Here is a 19223-nt window from a genome sequence, read left to right as displayed (position 1 = left end):
TGTGTGTGTGTGTGTTTGTGGCTGCAGGTTAAAATAAGCAACAAGCATTTTGGGCTTGTAAACACAACCATAGAGCAGCGTCTGTTGGTTTCTGTCCTTATTATTTTTGGCAGGGTTGCATATGTTCCCTGTGCAGAGCCGAGCTTGATTATCATTCCAATCAGCAGAGGTGGAGAGAGTCACATTAATTTGTAGTAATTAATAGCACTGCTGCATCTGACAGCACATGCTAACGAGACCCTTTGATTGTTTGGATCTCTAAGTGTGCCTCTCCTTGTTTGCATCACCTCGGAGGAATTCGTAATATCAAAGCTTAGCGCTATCTGATACTTGTCAAAATGCAATTTATAAAAGTTTAATTCTTTTATTGATTTAGTTTAGGTTTGATGCCTGCAGTGTCAGCTCCCCTGGTAGAACTTAGTGGATTCAAATGCTTGTCACCAGCTCGGCCTCCTTTTTACTGAGAACAATTGCCATAGGCCAGCCCAACAGGCATGGTTTAATTGCCATTAATTAAAAGCATAAATCTTTTTCTTCAGTTGCTCTGCTCTTAAACAGGGCTTTGCGTATCTGCTTTTTTCCTGTGCTTGTCAGAATCCCTCCTGGCTAGTCCCCCCCACCCCACCAACACCACCACCCCCCATCAGCCCCTCTCCCCTCCTCCTCCTCCCCCCTCCCTCCCTCCATCCCTCTCTCTCTCTCTCTCCCCCTCTTCCTCCCTCTTCCCTCTCTGCTCACCAGACGTTTCTGGAATCATTTTTTTTTCTTTTCTTTTTTTTAGCACACTCCTGCATGATCTGACATGAAGTGCGGGCAGCATGGTGATATTTAGTAAACCGGCTTCCTTCTTTATTGATGTATAATGAGGTCAAATGAATCCCCTCGTACGCATGCTTAGATGGCTCCTTGCCTCAAATCCTTTCTGACAGCGAGTAAAACAGCCGGCAAACACAACGCCGGCTCCCAGAGACATGGTTGTGAAAAAGCAGGAGGCAGGAAAAAAAAAGAAAAAACCTCTTTTATACCTTGGCAATTTCCCTCCTGTCTAGTCCTTAATTAGACACTTATTACCCTCTGAACAGTATTGCTCTTCTGCTCTAAGCCTCTAATACTGCAAATACTGGATGGTAGAATTAACATTAATGCCAGATTTATTATCAAATGACAGCTCTATTTACTCAAAAAAAGAAAAAAAAAAAAGAAAACATGGATTGCAACAGTACAGCCTTTCATACAACTTCTGTTGTCATTGTGCTACACTGGTCGTATGTTGGGGTGATATTTGGCATCACTCAAAGAGCAACACGCCACTGGGATCACTAGCATCTTAAATTATCAGTGGTGTCAAAACAATTCGCTTCCCTTTCATTGCCAGGCCTCGTCCCCTCGCCCTCCGTCCGCCGCCCTCTGCTCCTGGGTGGGCGCGTCACCGTCAGCAGCTACATCTCAGACCCTACGCCCGTTTACGCATATTAGCTCTTTGCTGCATCTGCCAGCATTCGCAGCCATTCCCCAGCACAGCTGCATACATAGTCAGGGCTGAGCCTTCCCAGGCCTTATTAAAGCCAAGAGAGTGTTTCAGTTCAGGGTCATTGAGAGAGTGCAGCACATAAATATGTTAGGGCAGCACTATCAGCCGCTCAGTTTACTGGGGGTGATCGATGATGGTCCCAGTACACTTGCCCAACAAACATCTTAAGCGGATGCGGTTTTTGCTTAATTGGGAGCTTTGCAGCTCAGATTCCAACTTATTTGATGTTGATGATGAAGCCCCAGGAAAGCTGTGAGATTCTTGTAAACTAAATGTGTATGTGTGCCGTCTTCATTCATACGCTGGTCAGAACTGTTACCCGTCAATTTGACCTGCATAGCCCCCCCCACCTCTTCTTCTCAGGGAGTATGAACAGACACACACATACATACACACATGCCCTGAGCTCATTTTTAATCCTCACAGCTCACTGTGAAGGCAGGAGGAAGTTCCAATTAAAATTAAAATAAGCTCTTTTAACGGTCTCTTAAATTGACAACTGAACAATGATTTTCGAATTGGTATCTGTCAAAGGTCTCGGAAAATCCTCAGTTGATAAGGCCCAACGCATCCAATTAGTAGCAGAGTAGGGCCTCAGCCAGTAATGATTTCCAGGTCCCTTAAGATGTGGCGCGGACACTTATTGCAAATTACTGACAAAGAGCCCTGCTGTATTGATGAGGGGGAGAACAGCCAAGTCTCTGTGTTCCCATCAGGTGGACGAGCACCAAGAGGAGAGCCCGGGTGTCTCTCTCCCTCTCTCTCTCTCACATTCTGTCTCTCTCACTCTCTGCAGCTGTAATGTGGCCTCGCTGTGTAGCTCATATATAGCCCCCCTGCTGACATGGACTCCGAGAGACCGGCCTCTCTTGACATGAGCCCCAGCTCAGGGAAAATGCTAATGCTAACATGAGGGAGGTGTCAGGAGTGGATCATCAATATTGTCTGCAAGTTTACTGCCCTCTTCTAATTATAGCTCCTATCTCTCAGGGCCGCGGGAGGCTGCAGGGCAGCTCCTTAATTGAGCTGAGGTAGATTTCCTTCCCCATCATATTCACGGCCCCATTGTTTACAGTCCTTGAAACTGATTGAAAGGAATCAAAAGATTCATGGAGATGTGATTCAGCACAGAGTATATTTGGTATGCAGGAAGAATGAATAAAGGAGGATGATTCTTGCTGGTCAGGTAGGGATTTAGATTTGAAGGCCATGCTATAGCCAGAGGTCATATCATTTATTCTAAGCATCCACGCCTCTGGAATACTGTATGTGTTATGTTTTGCTGTCTGCATTATATTGCATGCTGGCACCAGAGGGGCAAATAAGAGCAGCCTCTATGACAGTCTAGTAACTAGTGCTGTTCACCTCAATTATGGGAGTTAATGAATAGATAATCACACTTTGCATTTAGATTTGCTGCTTGTGTAGTGTGATTGCGGCGCACATTTCCTCCGCGGTCTCTGGGGAGCGTTGCTGCGGGTCCACGAAGCTCTCAGGCCATGTTGAGTCCCCAGATGTTTCCACGAGTCTGAGGCTTCCATGCTGCTGTAGGCGCAGTAAAGAAGGTGCTGACCCTGGCGACCTGAGCCTGCTTCCATCGGGTGAGAGGGGGCTGCTCCATACTCCATGCTTCAGGGTCAAATGGTTTGTAGTTTGTAGTTTCCTCTAGTTAGATGTTTGTTGCAAATGACTGTTGAGAAGTGGGAGGGGTCCGGGCTGTTGCAGACTAGTAGGTACCTCGGGCAGGGAGGGGTTTGGGATGTTTTTGACACATTGCTCAAGGAGATGATTGCGCTTCCATCTTCACAGGAGCTTCTTTTGAATACAGTATGAGCCGGCTGTTGATTGGTGATTAACGCTGCGTCTTCATTTAAATACAGAAATATTTGCTTTTGCGGCACCTGATCCGTATCTGCTCGTTGTCTGTGTGCCGCCGTAATCCCCGCTAAACTTGTAGCCCTCTGCACGTCTGTGTTCCTTTAAGATGAGAGAGGCTTTGATTTCCCCCATCTTTGTGTCACACTGACTGGCATACTGTTTGACAGGTGGAGTTAAAATAGAGAAAATTGTGGATGAAAATTCGTCAGTCTCAATCTCTTGCCCTGGGCTGTAGGCAGCAGAGACAGAAGCCCACTGCTTTGTGTCAAATGTTTATCAAAGGGCCTGATTAAATTGCTGTGTTCAGGGTAACAGCCTAATAGAAAAAAAAACTGAAAGCCCTATACCTTGGCAAGCGGTCCTTGTATGATTGTGAGCAGAATAAAGGCGGGGATGTTGAGGTGCCAGAAGAAACCTCTGACCAGCCGGCTGTAAAGGAGGTTGGAATATCATATGCCCTTTGTTGTCGCACAAAAAGAGACGCAGACTCTGAGATCTGTTGTTGTTCTCACTTTCCTCCGTCTTCTCAATCATTCTTTTTTCTCTTCATTGCTGGAGGAAATAAACCTGCCCCCTTTTGCTGAGGCCGGCTAGCTTCCCCTGGCCATTCCTCTCTGTTTTGTTTCAAAAGGGCAAGGATCTCGAGCCGGAGCAGTTTGCCCTGCAGTCCCACGCCAGGGGCAATGCTTGCCTCAGCTGCTTCATCACCGGGGGACTGGGCTAACGTCTCCTGACTGCACTTAGCTGTGTTTCTCTGATACAGTCATATCACATCAGCATGGGCACATGTGACATTGCATCTCTTCCTAACTTTAAGCAGTTTGTTGCCATCCACGGTCTTTCTGCTTTTATCTCCCCCTCTTTGAGTGATGTTATGATTTGTTGCAATATTTTCTGGCAGCGCTGCTGCCACACGTTTGTGTCGGATAACAGGGCCTATTACAAGATCTCTGGATCTGGCCAGTTTTCCCCTACAGGAGACAGAGCTGGGCCTCTCCCTCCCCGTTTTTTTTTTTTCATCCCTACCCTCACATTTGAATTTCTAGATAATAGGCTTTGACTTCTGGCTGCACGTTTATGGGTCTTTTCATGTTATCAGCTTAGCTCATAGCGTGGAGCTGAAGAACACAGACTCCTAGTGACAGGCCAGCCAGTCAGCAAGGCGAGCCTGTCAGGATCTCTCATACACTAATGATTTCCCTTTAGTCTATTTTCTGTCTCATTGGCCGTTTCCTTCAAAAACAAAATTGCTCATTTAAATTCTCATGCCTGGGGCATTTTGGTCTTCAAATATTGTTGGAAAGTGAAAGGATTAGGCAAAATATGCTTTTTTAAAATGTTAATATATTTTCTGGTTCACTTTCTCCTCTGAGGCCAATTAGGGAATTTCTGCTGGCTGCATTAATGTCAAACTGACATCCCCAGCTATAATTACACTGTGCTTGAAACCTAACTTTCACTTGTGGGTAGATGAGTGTGCCTTGCAGTGACACAGAGACTCACTCTGCCAGCTTTTGATCATTTAATCATTGCTTGCTTTCTTTCACTCTTTCCTCCCTTGCTTGCTGGTGATTTCACCTTTTATTCTTTCTGTTGCAAAATGCAGCGTTGTGTTTCATTATTCACCGCCGCACTTTGCAGGGTTCATTAGTGACATCATGCCTCCACTTTGCCTGCTCACAATAACGGGAGAAGAATGGGATGGTCCCTTCAGGTGCAGATACCATATGTACATTGTTTACTCGCTTGACTCATGATTTACATTGTGTTTTTGTGTTTTTGTTTTTTTTTTGTTTTACAGTGCAGGCTGCGGTGAGGAATTGAAGGATGGGTAACATGTGTCACAAATGCATCATGTCTTTGCCAGTCTGCACATCTGGATGCTACAGTTCTGTGTCAAGACCAGGGAGACGCTAAATGATGGTTAACGCTTTAAACACGAATATGAATGTCTCCACAGAGTGCTGCTTTTGCCTGTCATTTGCTACAGAACCTCTAATATTTAACTCATTTTAAATATCTATAAGGAAAATTCCACAAGACCAGAAATATTGATACTGGACACAGTTATGAGGGAAAATAAAATTCAGCATAGTTTTATCTGAAAGTTTAGTTTGATTTCTGCACCTGCATTCAGCCGTTTTCACCGTTATACACTCACAGAGAAAATCTGCAGGTTGGACACTGTCCTTTCTTTTAAGTGTGATTAATTTTCCAGGAAAAAAGGGCATCAACACCAATTTTTTCCCACCCTGACTCTCCACCAGAGAGGTGTGGATGCCTGTACCGCTGTGCAACTTGTGGCCAAACTTCGCCGCTGATCTGAGGTTTCGAGCTGACACCAAGTGTTGCTCTCTGATGCAGGCGGACTCCTGTGAATGAGCCGCAGCCCCTCTCCACTTAGCCTCCAACAGCTTGACAATTGTGATGCCAATCAACTTAATGACCCAGTGATTGTTTTGAATTTGCATTACCCCATGTTGGACACCATCAATCTGTTACAGTATGCGCTGTTTCTGGCTCTGGGGAGGAAAGAAAAAAGGAAAAAAAAAATCACACAGCACAGTTTGACAAAGTGCACACAAGCTTCTTCAGCTATTCGTAATGTCCATCAACCCCCCCCCCCCCAACCAAACTGCCACCCAACCCCTCCCTCCTCCGTCTTTTCTCCTCGCCTCACTCTGTTTGCATTGTTTTACCCTTTTGCTTGGACTTCAGGTAATAGGAAATGGCACTGACCCCTCCTGATCCCCCCGATTACCTTCGTGAAGCGTGAGTGTGGTATGGAATCACACATCAGGAGACGAGTTGTAATTATTTTTGCGATGCCATCAGCATGGATCAATCACTCAGGGAGGCTGCTAGTGGAACGCCGCTCGCAGCCATGGATGGAGCCAGCAGCGACCCTCTTTGACTGACAGCTTTGGTAATTAAGTGATTGTATAGACCCCTCCGACTGTTATAACAACCTTGTCAGGGCCAGTCTGCGTTTGGAACACACTCAAATCAATGTGTTCTCCTCTCCCTGAGCATTTCTCATCATGTACCTCAGTGAGAAGGAGGAAAAAAAAAAACACAATCCTGTGCAGTGGCATTGCTTTCCTTGAATATTTGTCATGCCAGCATTACTAAAAAAAAAAAAAAATACACTTAGACATTGGTGCATGATTTTTTTCAGGATATTTTATTCTCATAACAGACCAGAGATGTTGAGGCCCAGTGGGCTAACCCTTGATGAATAAAGGTAGACCCCCCCCCCCCTTGTGTTTTATCATATTTTGAATTGGACGGCATAGACTAACACTAACCTGCACTTTGGATCGAACTTGAATGTCACATGTTTCATTACTGCACAAGTCGAAGTGACGTTCAGAGGTTGGAATAATGTACAGTACGTCCATTCTAAATGTCAGCTCGCTCTCACGCTGCAACCTTTAATTCCAAAGCTCCTGGGATATCATTTTGTGTTGAAATTTGATTCCCATCATCGCACCATCTTAGCCTTTCTCCAGCACACTGAAATGAAAAATGTTATCCGTTTGCCAGAGGAGTAGCAGCTTGTCCTGCATGTGTAATCTGATCACTAATATACTTGTTAAAGAGAGTAATTGGTGTGAATGCCCCCCCCCCCCAACGATCCCAACATCCACCACACTGAGGGTGCTGCACAAAATCATCCTTTACCAAGCTCAGATACACAACTGTCATCATACAGAACATGTTTTCTTATGCCTCCATTCATATTCATGATTATGACGTCAATTAAATTTACAAATTATATTATCACCTTCATTACATATATTCATTTTGTTTATTAAATTAGAATGTATTTATTTATAACATCGCTCTCCATGGCAACTGAGCTCCGTCTGCTGATGAAGGACATTAGGTGCTGCTGAAAGCCCCTGGAGGAATCCACTGAGTGGGTCTTGAGCTCCGAGCTTTTGTGGCAAACTTCTCTTTTTGAAGTCGAGAATCAACCTTTGAGCTCAACAGTTCAAAACGTGCCTGCTGATAAATGCTTTATCACAAGTGTAACCTGTGTGTAATCATTGCATGTGATTACAGCTGTTTTAAACTGTGTTATCAATCAGTCATTTACTGTTTATACAGCAGTTATTGGTTCTAACTCCTGCCAGATACACGGATAAACACTTGATTTTATATCTGATAACAACTAGATTATAATGAGTTATAAACATTCATCAAGTGTTTATACACTGTTGCCAAGAAGGGTTAGAGTGTTAACAAAAGTTTGAATGATTCTTGATGAATAACTTTGGAAATGAAGCCACTGTGTAAGAATATTTAATGCGAGGTTGATGGTGTACAACTCTGTGTTAACTGCGTTGTGCACTTTTATTGTTATATTTTACAATATAGCCAGAAAGTCACGTCCAAAGAGTCCGTCCTTTGAATCACTGCATTTAGACTCTGTCCAGACATAAGATGAATTACTTGACAGCTGATGTGAAGTTACATCACTGTTTCCTGGTTGACAGCCACATCCAGAGCTTCATTCGACCTGATCTCAGGTCTGCGTTGTCTTAGTTGCACTAAGTGGTTTGCAAGTAAAGTAAAAGTTGTTAGTTATTTTCTTAGCTGTTGTTTCCAGACCTGTCATATTACAGCACTGTACAGGCAATTAAACTAGAAATCTTCAGTGTATGGAATATACAGGTTCTCAGCCATCATCAGTTGATTTGTTTTTTTTTTTTATTCCCTTATCGTGTTTTTCATTTCAACCTGTGACTCATTTGGATGAATAAATGCTCTGGAGCTGCCGTGCAGCTGCAGGAAATGACACATAACAACTGAAAACAGTTAAGTACGTTGACTGGGCCACATTCAGAGAACAAACCTTGATCAACACATTTACAGTGAGAGACTAAAGAGACATGTTGTTCTGTGTGAGGCCTGGAATTTTGCATCTGTTTTCTGAGCAGAACATTAAAAGAAAGATCATTTTTCCAACTGTCGTCACTTACAAAAGATGCTTTCACAAAATGTAGTTTCGGGACGTGGTCAGAGACCGGTGAGTGCTCATCAGAAGCTGTTTTGATTGAAACTAATTCTCTGGAGCAACATGCCCGTGCTGATAGCGATGAAGACGTTTTAATTCTCTCTGAACTTCTGTGTCAGCTGCTGGAAGATCACTGGAGCTTTTTTTTTTTTTTTGAAGCACTGTAACCCACCCAGTTACCTTCCCTGTTTTCACCTGTTCTCCTCCAAACCACACGTTCTCCACTGGCTCATCGTGACCTCTCGGGAACATCATAAAAACACAAACACACAAAGATTAAGGGTGAGATATTTGCTGGAGCCAGATACTTCTGAAGTCTGGGAAGATATTTCACGAGAGGTTTATTTATTTTTTTTCTTTCCAGAAGTAAGTCATCATTGCAGCAGACTGATTTGCACCAACATGGTTCTAGGATTTTAAAGGATTTGATTTTTTAGGATTGTGAAGAATCCAGCAGGCTGCTGGAGGTTTGACAGCTACATCCAGTCGTCCTCTAACCCTGCATGGGCAAATAAAACATTTAGCCTGTTTAGCCTTCAGTAAATGCATTTCTCCTTCTTCATCTGTTGACCAACACACTGAAGTGAGGATATAGATTTGATTAGTCACAATGATCTTCTGACTTTTGAGTAACTAGAAATCATACATACCGTTAGACGGCTTTTAATCAATACAATTGACCATCTGACCATCTGTGAAGGACGGCCAGGCTTGGACGAGACTCTCAGTAACACTTTAGACCCAAATCTTCACGTTTTCACATTGTAACAGTGTGGACTGAAAAATGCAATACCAAAGTAGTGACTCAAATTTCAAATACAAACATTTGTTGCAAGCTGTAAAAAGAAAAAAATATTATAGAGTTTTATTGCTTCAGATTGTCCATTATCATAAATGACTATTAGGTAAGTAAAATTCCTCAAAATATAATTTTTTCTCAAAGTGGTGCGGTTTAATTACTGGCTTGTCTAGTAGATCATGTGACTGGGATTATTTTTGTGAGTAACTCTAACAGATGAAACACTTAATGTGCAGCCTAACTTTTCCTGACTCTTTATTGTTAGAAGCAGGAAACAGTAAAATTGACACAAATTACAGTTTCAGTTTCATGCCTTAACGTGACAGGTGCAGTCAAAAAATTACAACTGAATAAAATGCTTTTATGAAAAGATATTTTTAAATATGGATTGTATGCAAATAACTTAAAAAGCTTATTACAGATGTTTTTTTCTTCTGGCACATTTCAGTCCAGCCCGACCATTAGCGGCCTCTCATCTGTCCTGGTTGTTGGATCCTGCTTCTGCTTTTCGTCACGTTGATCACAATGTCATTTAAAAAAAAATGAGACGTCTCGTCTCTGCAGTGAACACAGTGAGGATAAGTTGATCTCACAAGCAGCCTTAAACCTATTTCACTCTTAACTGTGTCTTTTTATAAACTTGTTAAAAAACGCAACAACCTCCTCCATCCCCCTGCACCCCCGGCCGCTGCAGCCTCTTCCCCGCAGTGACTGGCGCTCTAAATGCGGGCTGTCTCTGTGTAAACGCTGCAACTGTGCAACCTAAAGGTCGCCAGCGGTGAAGTGACAGCTTACACGCAAAGCCGCCGGAGAATCAATATGGTGCCAGCCACTATTACACTGCCCCATCATCGACCATCAGCTGAGGCCAATAAGACGATACCCTAACTGGTAGCATTCAGTTTGCTCCTGTGGTGCCTTAAACCTAATAAAGCGATTGATTGCTCCTGTTTTCGGTTGACGAACAGCCCGCATGGCTCTGCACACATTGACTGACGTGTTTAAGCATCGCTTTGATCCGATCTGAGCGATTTGTAGGGAATAAGGTTTGGGAGAGGCCTGATTACAGGCTGCATGTGGACACGATGCTCTAATTGGCTCTCCACTGCGGAGATAATGGCTTTTGTATATTTCCGCCATGATGCTCCTCCAATCTTGTTTCTGTGAGTGGCACTTTGTTTTAGACGGATCTTCATTAATGTCTGACTGGTTAATGAATGTTTGACGTCCGTATTCATTTCATATCAACTTCTGTGGCTGAAATGTGCGGTAATTCGCATTAAACGGCAGCTGAGGCCTCGCTTTGCTCATGAGCTCCACCGCTGCAGAGTCCGGACTGGCTTTGTCGCCGCCTTGTGCTCAGACTTTGCCTGCATGTGAGGCGGGAGGAGAGGCTGCACAGCCACAGACAGGAGGAGGCTGCTGCAGATGGACACTGCTGCACCAGTAAAACCCTCTCTGCCCTGCCACACTTTCATTAAAAACATGCAACTAAAAGATAATCATTTAATTCATTCATTATTTTTGGTACCTGATACAAAACAGACTCTTAAAAAAAAAAACAAACAAAAAAAAACTAAAATTACAAGGCCTTATTTAAATATAAGTAAAGTAATTGATTCATAAATCTGCTGTAAAAAAAACAAAAAAAAAAAAAAAAAACGAACAAACAATGAACAGTAAATGAATGAGAACATGTGCATAGTCAAAATATTAAATGTTAATGAGAAGTTGCTGAAAAACATTTGATGTATTTATAAAAGTTGAACGAATAATCGATAAAATGTAAGTTAAAATCAGACGTAAGTCATTTTGAAATAAAGTGAAGTAGCTTATTTTTAAACACATTCCTTGAGAATGTGTTTCATGCAAAAAGACCAACAGAACAGACATAAAGAAATATACAATAAATACGTTTCTTTTTAATCGATAAACTCTCTGGGTGAATGTAATTTAAAAAAAAAAAAAAAAAAAAGAGCAATTAAATCAAGAACAAACCTAAAAGTCCGGCTTTCTGGACAGCGTGAACAACAGCATAAAATCTTCATCCGTCTCCCATCAATAATCATCATCAGCACCATCTTCATCATCAACCTGCTGGAGGAGAAGAAAAAGAAAAATGATATAATAAAAACTAAACAATAATAATAATAATAATAATAATAAAAAACCCGCTCGATGAGTCATCCCCAAATTCCGGGGGAAAAAAAGAAAGCGCGGAGGCTGCGTCCATGTGAGAGAAACAACACGCGTCCGAGAGGAAATGTGGGGCAGGAGCGTGTATACATTCACCTTTCTGAGAGAGGTGGCACTTCCCATGAACAGGCATCATCATCCAGAGGAGCGGGCACAGGCAGAGCCGCGGCAGCCGCTCTGTCAGCTCGACGCGCCGAGCGTTCCTCCTCCATCCTTCACGTCCACGTCGGTGGGGGGAAAAAGTGCTGAATTCCTACTACCTTTGAACGCTCATTAGCACCTCATAATTACTTTACTAATTAGGATGACATGGTTATTAACAAGACGCGCTGTCATGGCAGTCACCCCCCCCCCCCCCCCCCCCAATCCCTAAATATGTCGACCTTGCGGCTCTCACATTATATCCATAACGATAGATGCCATCCTGACACCGCCGCCGCTGATCAGGGCGAGATCATGGCCCGATCCTCTGAGTTTTTATTTTAATTTTTGTTTTAACAGCCCTTTTGATTCCATTTCAATGATTTTTCAATTCAAAATCTGCTCTGAAATTTGTTAAAGCAGCCCGCTGCAACAGTTGAGGCTTTTAAATATCACTCCCGGTTTATAGGCTCTGAGAAGTTTAACAAGACACATTCAGGGAAAATAAATAAACTTCAATGAAAGAAAGCGTTTATAATTTATCCTACCATGGTGCTGGAGCTGCTGCGCTGCCACTGTTGGTTTTTAGCCTTTTAGTTTGACTTAATCTAATTATTTAGAGCTCTGAAATGTTTTTCTCTTCCTTTTTTAAATTTTATTTTCCACTTTCTCAGTCTTTTCTGCCGCAGCTAAGATGTTTCATATAAAATGTTTCCAGCATGGCCTTAAAGCACATGCATGTTTTTTTTTTTTCCTCCTTTTTTTTTTTTTTTTAAAGAGCTATATTAGAATTAAACTCAATTCAATGGTTGGCTTGAACTGTCTAGATAAAGAAACAACTCCCTGATTGGTGAGGTGCCGGAGCCGGTCAGGATGTGAGCCAATGGTAGAGGAGGACGGTGGTGGGGGGTGGAGGAGGAAGGGGCGGAGGGGGGGGGGGGGGAGGGAGAGAAAAGGCGTAGAGTGTTTATTATAAAGGAGAAAATATTAATTCCCCCTCGCCGTGGGCCGTGACGTCAGTATAGGAAGTCATTGTAGAGCAACACTGGAGCGATTAGCAGCAAAAAGGGGGAGCCTGATGTCGAGGAGTCAGCCCTATGTATATCTCTCTATACGCCTCAACTTTTAACACAAAGTTCAATATCCAAACACAAAAAGGGACGTGGACTACGCAGACCCACACTTTGCTTTTCCGCATTTTCACTGAATGTAACATCTTGGACCATAGGCTGTCTGAGCCGCTTGTAAACGTGGATTTCGTTTCTCTCCTGGGTTTATTTGTCAACTGTTTTCTTCTCTTTTTTTTCCTTCTTAATTTTTTTTGTAACTCCGAGTTCATTTTTGCTGACTTTATTCTTTCTGCTTTGCACCGGAAGAGAAGCATCTCGCTGTTGTTATGAAGACTTCTTCACTGCTTTCTTAATATGGAAGGATCCAGCGGGTCGAGCTTTGGGATAGACACTATTTTATCCAGCGCCTCTAACTCTGGTAACCCCGTGCTAATGAACGGAGATTTTCGGCTGGGCGACAGCAGGACAGCGGATTTCAGGAGCCAGGCAACCCCTTCACCATGCTCGGAGATAGACACTGTGGGAACAGCCCCCTCATCCCCCATCTCGGTCACCATGGAGCACGCCGCCGATCCGCATCTGGTCCAGGACAGCCTTCAGCATCACCACCATCACCACAACCAGCCGCAGAGTTTGCCGCTGTCGCCTCAGCAGCAGCCGCTCGCCGGGGCCGGCTGCGCCCCGAGGACTGCCACCTCCTCGTTCTTAATCAAAGACATTCTGGGCGACAGTAAACCGCTGGCAGCCTGCGCACCTTACAGCACCAGTGTATCCTCACCGCATCACACGCCAAAACCAGAAAGTGCCACGGCTCCGGACGGCTTCAGGCCCAAGTTGGAACAAGACGAGAGCAGAAGCAAGTTGGACAAAAGAGACGACATTCAAAGCGAAATGAAATGCAACGGTAAGAGCGCAGCAGCACCGTTTACCCCAGAAACAGGTCGTGGAGGCTGGAGGCTGGGGGCTGGGAGCTGGGGGCTGGAGGTGTTTTCCTTTCTTAGAAATGGAAGTTGAGATGAGGTGTTATAGGCTGCAAAAGCCCAAATGTAGCCAACAAATATAGACCAGGGATGGACTAAAAGTAAAGCAATTAACAGACACATAATAATAATAATAATAATGATAATAATAATAATGATAATAATAATGATGATGGTGATATTAATAATAATAATAGAATAATAATGCTCGACAGTCTGACTCTTTGTCTTAGCTCCAGCTTCCTTTATTAGTCTAATAGATGTGAAAACAGATGTAAGCCTGGTGATGTTCCCCTCGCGCGGGGCCTCCCTAGTGGGTCAATTAGAGAGATTATTGTTCTTCCTGGAGGGGGGATCATGGTGCACTGAAAAACAGCTACAAATAGAGATGGATTGACATATTGATTTCTCGTTTTCTGAAGGAAAAAAAAAACTTCAGGTGACAAATAGGCTGCACACAAATGTCTTTTATTGCTCTGGCTCTGTGCTCATCTACTACACGTGTCTGTGTGCATCACTTTGTGTCTGAGCAAGTTGGTGAAAGTTTGACTGGAAGCATGGAGACTGAGCTTCCGTGTGGTTGTTATTGTTTAGCAGTTTTTTGTTGTTGTTGTTGTTTTTTTTTTTTATCGGATTACTATTGGAAATAAGACTAAATAAAACAAATTGGACAGTAAGAGAAATAGTTTCCAAAGCAGCCCACAGGCCCAGTGCTTCATGTTTAACTACATCCGCCTTGTTCTGTGTTTAGGGACTAAAGAAGAAGGCGACCGGGAAATCTCCAGTAGCAGAGACAGTCCACCGGTGCGCACGAAAAAACCTCGCAAAGCACGGACAGCCTTTACCGACCACCAGCTGAACCAGCTGGAGAGGAGCTTTGAGCGACAAAAATACCTCAGTGTGCAGGACCGCATGGACCTGGCCGCGGCTCTCAACCTGACAGACACACAAGTCAAGACCTGGTACCAGAACAGACGGTAGGCAACACACAGACACAACAAACACACACAGGACAAAATTACGCACGGTGCAACAACAGAACCTGTGTTTGGTTCTGGAAAAAGCTCTTCATCAGAGCAGGAGGCTGTTCAGACCAGCCGAGCTATATTTAATCATTGAAATAATATTTAAATATATGTTCAATAATAGACATTTTTAATGTCACATTCATCTGGAATTTTATTTTAATAAAGTTGTTGGATTATTTTTCCAGTCTTCCAATTTTACATTTGACGTATTTGACAACAGGCCTTTATTTTGGCAACACTTCTAGTCACCATTTAACCTACAGAAACCCAGTGGGTAATTACATAGAGGAAATGCAGGGAAAACTTCTATTTAGATTTTTAACAAATGGTCCAATGATTCTCAGCTTGAGAAAAAAAAAATCTTCATTTTATTCATGATAAATGTTTAGGCTGCACCTGTGAGGCTGACATTATAACACATTCATAATAAAGTCCTGCCATGTCATGTCAAGATGTATTTTGCAGAAAAAAGACCCATAAATATTCTGAAAATGTCCATTTCTGTTTGTAGTTTTTTGTTTGCACGTTGCATGTATCTGTTGGTTGAAAGCTTCATTAAGACGCATTGTTTACGCTCTGTTTAAGCAGTTAGTTAATGCAGATGCAGATATTTCATTTTTGAAATTACCTTTTTTTTCTTGGCAGTTTATGTTGTTCTTTAAAAAAAAAAAAGAGACCTTTTCCTCTGCAAACCTTCTTTTAATTTCCTGTAACTTTTACATTTCACCCACTGCTCTTCAAAATAAAAGTTTATCTGAAAACCTAATTATAAACGACATCTATCAACGGTTTCGTGCAGGTGTGAGAAAAGGAGGCTCAGTTCGGTTTGTGCTGAGGAGACCTCAGACGTGTGTCTTGATATTTCCTTTTTGCCTAATTAAACCTTAACCATAAACTCTTGCCTGCAATAATTAGGCCTCTGCATAGCAATTAAAGGGGCGTTTGGGGAATTAGTAAGAGAGCGAAGTGATTAAATAATTCATCTGTTGTATTTTGATCTGATTTCCAGGACGAAGTGGAAGAGGCAAACGGCGGTCGGATTGGAGCTCCTGGCTGAAGCAGGAAACTACTCGGCCTTACAGAGAATGTTCCCGTCGCCCTATTTCTACCACCCGAGCCTGCTGGGCACCGTGGACAGCACGACGGCAGCCGCGGCGGCCGCAGCCATGTACAGCAGTATGTACCGGACTCCTTCCGCGCCGCATCCCAGCCTCCAGAGACCTCTTGTCCCGAGGGTGCTCATTCATGGCCTTGGGCCGGGGGGGCAACCGGCGCTAAACCCCCTGTCTAACCCCATGCCCGGCACACCGCATCCGCGATAAAACACGAATTAAGACGAGAAAAGACGATGACCAGAAAACCTGGTTGAACAGGTGATGTGAGTAACTGCATCGGAACCACATTGCAGGACTTTTTCTCCCATCAAAAAGACACATTTAAAGACATTTTACAGAAGTAAAGGAGGTATTTAATATAGGCCCAAATAGCCTAAACCCAGTCCTAAAGACTCTCTGTCCGGGCCGAGACAGACCAGGAGGACTGCTCATGTCTGATTGTTTGTTTGTTTGTCTTTTGTACAAATACACTTACATTAGCAAATAAACTTATAAAGTTTATTAGATGGAGAAGAACGGAATGAATAAAGAAGTAATGATACTAATTGAATTGCAGATGCTTCTATTGAAACTTGAGTCCAAATTTCATTTTTTTTTTTTAGAAATGAAAAGTTCGTGCATCAGGAAGAAGATTCAAAAATCTATAAACTATTTTAACAAAACAATGAATTTATCGATGACATATTATGGATTATAAATTGAGTATTGGATTAGCACATTTGTCCATATAGTGCCATAGCAATTAAATCTTATTTTTTAAATTATAAAAAGATTGTTGACATTTTATTTAGTGAATTTTAATTGAGTAAGAGATTTTTTACAAAAATGTACAGTATATATATATATATATATATATATATATATATATATATATATATATATATATATATATATATATATATATATATATGAGCCTATATTTGACCTATAACACACTTCATCACAGTTCGCCCTTTTTTTTTCAGGCTGACATAATTTTTATGACATAAATGGATCAACGTAAATAATTTGTTATAGGAACATATGGCCTTTAAATTGAAGGACATTTAGTTAGTGATCACCGACTGGAGGTCAGTCTCCACGCCTCTATATTTATGTTTACCAGCACATATACATATGGATGCGCAGCAGCTGATTGGTGGTGGGATGAATGCTTTTGATGAGTCGGGTATACTGGGAATGTGGCCTTGGCTTAGCAGCTGTTCCCTGGGAGCACAGCAGACAATAAGCCTGAATTTCTCAGCGTGAGCGATCAGGCGCAGGATCAGGGGAAGAAGTCTGCAAGACAAAACAAAAAAAAAACTGCTGATAATCTGCTCATTCTTAATAATAACCAGTAGCTGCTAGTGAACTTCAGCGAGTATTGAGGGGAAAGCACACTGTGGTGGTTTTTTTAAGTCTCATTTTAATTTTTGCATCATTTTTACATCATTTGCATTTTTCATCACCTTTTCTTTCAAAAAAAAAAAATCTATTTTTATCTTCATGTTTTTGCGTCAAGCTGAAGTGGGACTTCCTGTGCTCACACGCGTTTTTCTGTCCCTGCCTCTGCACCGTGGTTCCAGGAGCGCAACTGAACAAACACGACCCGGGTCTGAAATGAAGTGTTATCAGAATACTTTGATTTTATTGAGCCTCCAATAAGCGCGCACCCCGGAGAGTCAGCCGAGGAGGCGCTGCGTGTGAATTAGCGCCTCGGGGCTCGTTGGTTGGGGTTTTGCTTTTCTGTTTTCTTATTACAACTGAGCTAAACTGACCTTTGCTGCATGCGGACCTTCGGCAGCCGTGCGCACACATTCAGCTCTACCTGTTACATTTTTACACGGCCATACAGTTCTGCAGGTTTCCCTGCGCGGCTGGTTTTGCTGGATTGTTTCTGGTGTTTTCATTCTGGTCATATTAGAGAGAAAGACGGCCTACGACACTGCTGCACACGCACACGCACAGGCCCGCAGACATGACAGCAGCGTCACTTTGCCAGTGGAGGCTGGAAACGCAGGCTTAAGTTCAGCTGCTTCTTAATACTTTGAACACATGTTAGCGATGCCTGTTTAAGCCGCCTGCGTGTCGCTCCCTGCGTGGACACTTCTCTCAGTCATTCAGTGCTGAACAGCCGCGCCGCTTTCACTTTCTGCAGCCTGCGTTTTGCTCCATGGACGGGAGCCTTTAAGGACATATAGACACATTAAAATGCGTTTTCCCCTCCCATTTAAGCAAATTGCTAAGACAGCGCCAGAATTATTATTGGCTCCGGTGTTCACAGCACAATTATGGCGCGCTCCTGTACACTGTGGCTCAGAGTAATTACACTAAATACAATATCCATTCTCATTAAATCTCGGGGTTTATGGATAACGGACATCAGGGTGCAGAGGAGGCGTTTGGTGAGCCGGCTGGTGGAGGATGAATCGCTCCCGTCTTGGCCTTGTAAGCAATGGGAGATGATTGCGAAAACAGCCCTGGCCTATATCGCCAATGTTGAAAAATATTAGCCTACCATATTGACCCAACAGCTTCAGCCCATTACAGCAGTATAGTGCCGACGCATGTTGTTCATATGCATGACTTCTACAGCATTATTTATTTATTGCACTCTGCGGGTGGGAGGGGAGGGGTGGTGGTGGTGGGGTCGGTGGGGGGTGTCGGCGGTTGTGCGGGCTGCTCCAATTCATTAATAATCGCCTAAGCCATACAGCAGCACTGAATTAATAGGCTGCTACCATCTCATGCTACCTGCTAATTTTGGGCGTTGCTCCACCGTCGGCTTATTGTATGATTTTTTTTTTTTCCAGAAAATCCGCGAATTTACAGCAACAAACAAAGCAGCTGAAATCTCGTCACTTTAAACTGGGCCACAGTGAGACTGAGTGAGACTGGCACCATGAGCTGTCTGGCATGATTTGCATTCGTTATGGATTCAGTCAAAAGCGGCATCATGGATGTAAAATTATTATTATTATTATTATTATTATTATTATTATTATTATGCTTTTTAATTCATTTTGATATGGTTTTTCTGATACGCAAAAAAAAAACCCAAAAACTTTCAAGATGTTTTTGACATAAAATATTAAGGCGATTTATTAGATATGACATTTTCTCATTATTATTGTTTTGGCTGGAACTATCTGTGAATACGCTGCTGAGGCCACACGGAGTTCTGGTGAAGATGAGCAATACTTGAGAAAACACAATCACTGGTGGAAAAAAAAAGTGCAGCAGACTTGAATAAAGAGGATTAGGCCTTTCTTTTACGTGGCGCATATTATCCAGAACAGATGGGCTTTAGAGAGTCGTTTTCTTCTTCTTGCCTCAAGGAACCTTGTTGGGCACTTTAATTGCCACTTTTTCCAACTGATGTAATGGTGGGATATCTTTTTCATTACAATAATGAGGTAACACTTGCTCTCCTTGGCCTCTCATTATCACATCTCCTACATCACTCACTAAACACAAATTTAA

The 19223-nt window shown here is 42.8% G+C and overlaps 1 protein-coding gene and 1 long non-coding RNA gene across 3 annotated transcripts; one reads left to right on the top strand and one right to left on the bottom strand.

Moving 5' to 3' along the window:
* Positions 1–5661: 5661 nt before the first annotated feature.
* LOC139626758 (uncharacterized) lies at positions 5662–12437 on the bottom strand. 2 transcript variants are annotated; one of them, XR_011692411.1, is made up of 3 exons: positions 11524–12437; positions 11230–11328; positions 5662–9789 (listed from the first exon to the last, which is right to left on the bottom strand). It is a non-coding gene; the product is annotated as an uncharacterized lncRNA (long non-coding RNA). The 2 variants fall into 2 exon arrangements; XR_011692412.1 differs by having other exon boundaries at positions 11230–11325.
* Positions 12438–12576: 139 nt separating this feature from the next.
* Positions 12577–16306, top strand: barhl2 (BarH-like homeobox 2). The gene is made up of 3 exons (XM_071487235.1): positions 12577–13542; positions 14370–14595; positions 15656–16306. The coding sequence occupies exons 1-3, from the start codon at positions 12993–12995 to the stop codon at positions 15966–15968; spliced, it is 1089 nt and encodes a 362-aa protein (XP_071343336.1). The 5' UTR covers positions 12577–12992; the 3' UTR covers positions 15969–16306.
* The last annotated feature ends 2917 nt before the right edge of the window (positions 16307–19223 follow it).

Source organism: Trachinotus anak, unplaced genomic scaffold (assembly GCF_046630095.1).
Source record: "Trachinotus anak isolate AG129_WGS33_773 ecotype Australia unplaced genomic scaffold, CSIRO_AGI_Tana_v1 ptg000010l, whole genome shotgun sequence".
Classification (NCBI taxonomy): domain Eukaryota; kingdom Metazoa; phylum Chordata; class Actinopteri; order Carangiformes; family Carangidae; genus Trachinotus; species Trachinotus anak.
The sequence above is the reverse complement of the archived record's forward strand: the minus strand, read 5'-3'. Positions and strand labels throughout refer to the sequence as shown.

Excerpts from the sequence above, each read along its gene's own strand:
- barhl2 (XM_071487235.1), top strand. The coding sequence starts at position 12,993 with ATGGAAGGATCCAGCGGGTCGAGCTTTGGGATAGACACTATTTTATCC. Across the intron at positions 13,543-14,369 it reads AAGCGAAATGAAATGCAACG|GGACTAAAGAAGAAGGCGAC; the intron begins GTAAGAGCGCAG and ends TTCTGTGTTTAG. Across the intron at positions 14,596-15,655 it reads ACCTGGTACCAGAACAGACG|GACGAAGTGGAAGAGGCAAA; the intron begins GTAGGCAACACA and ends TCTGATTTCCAG.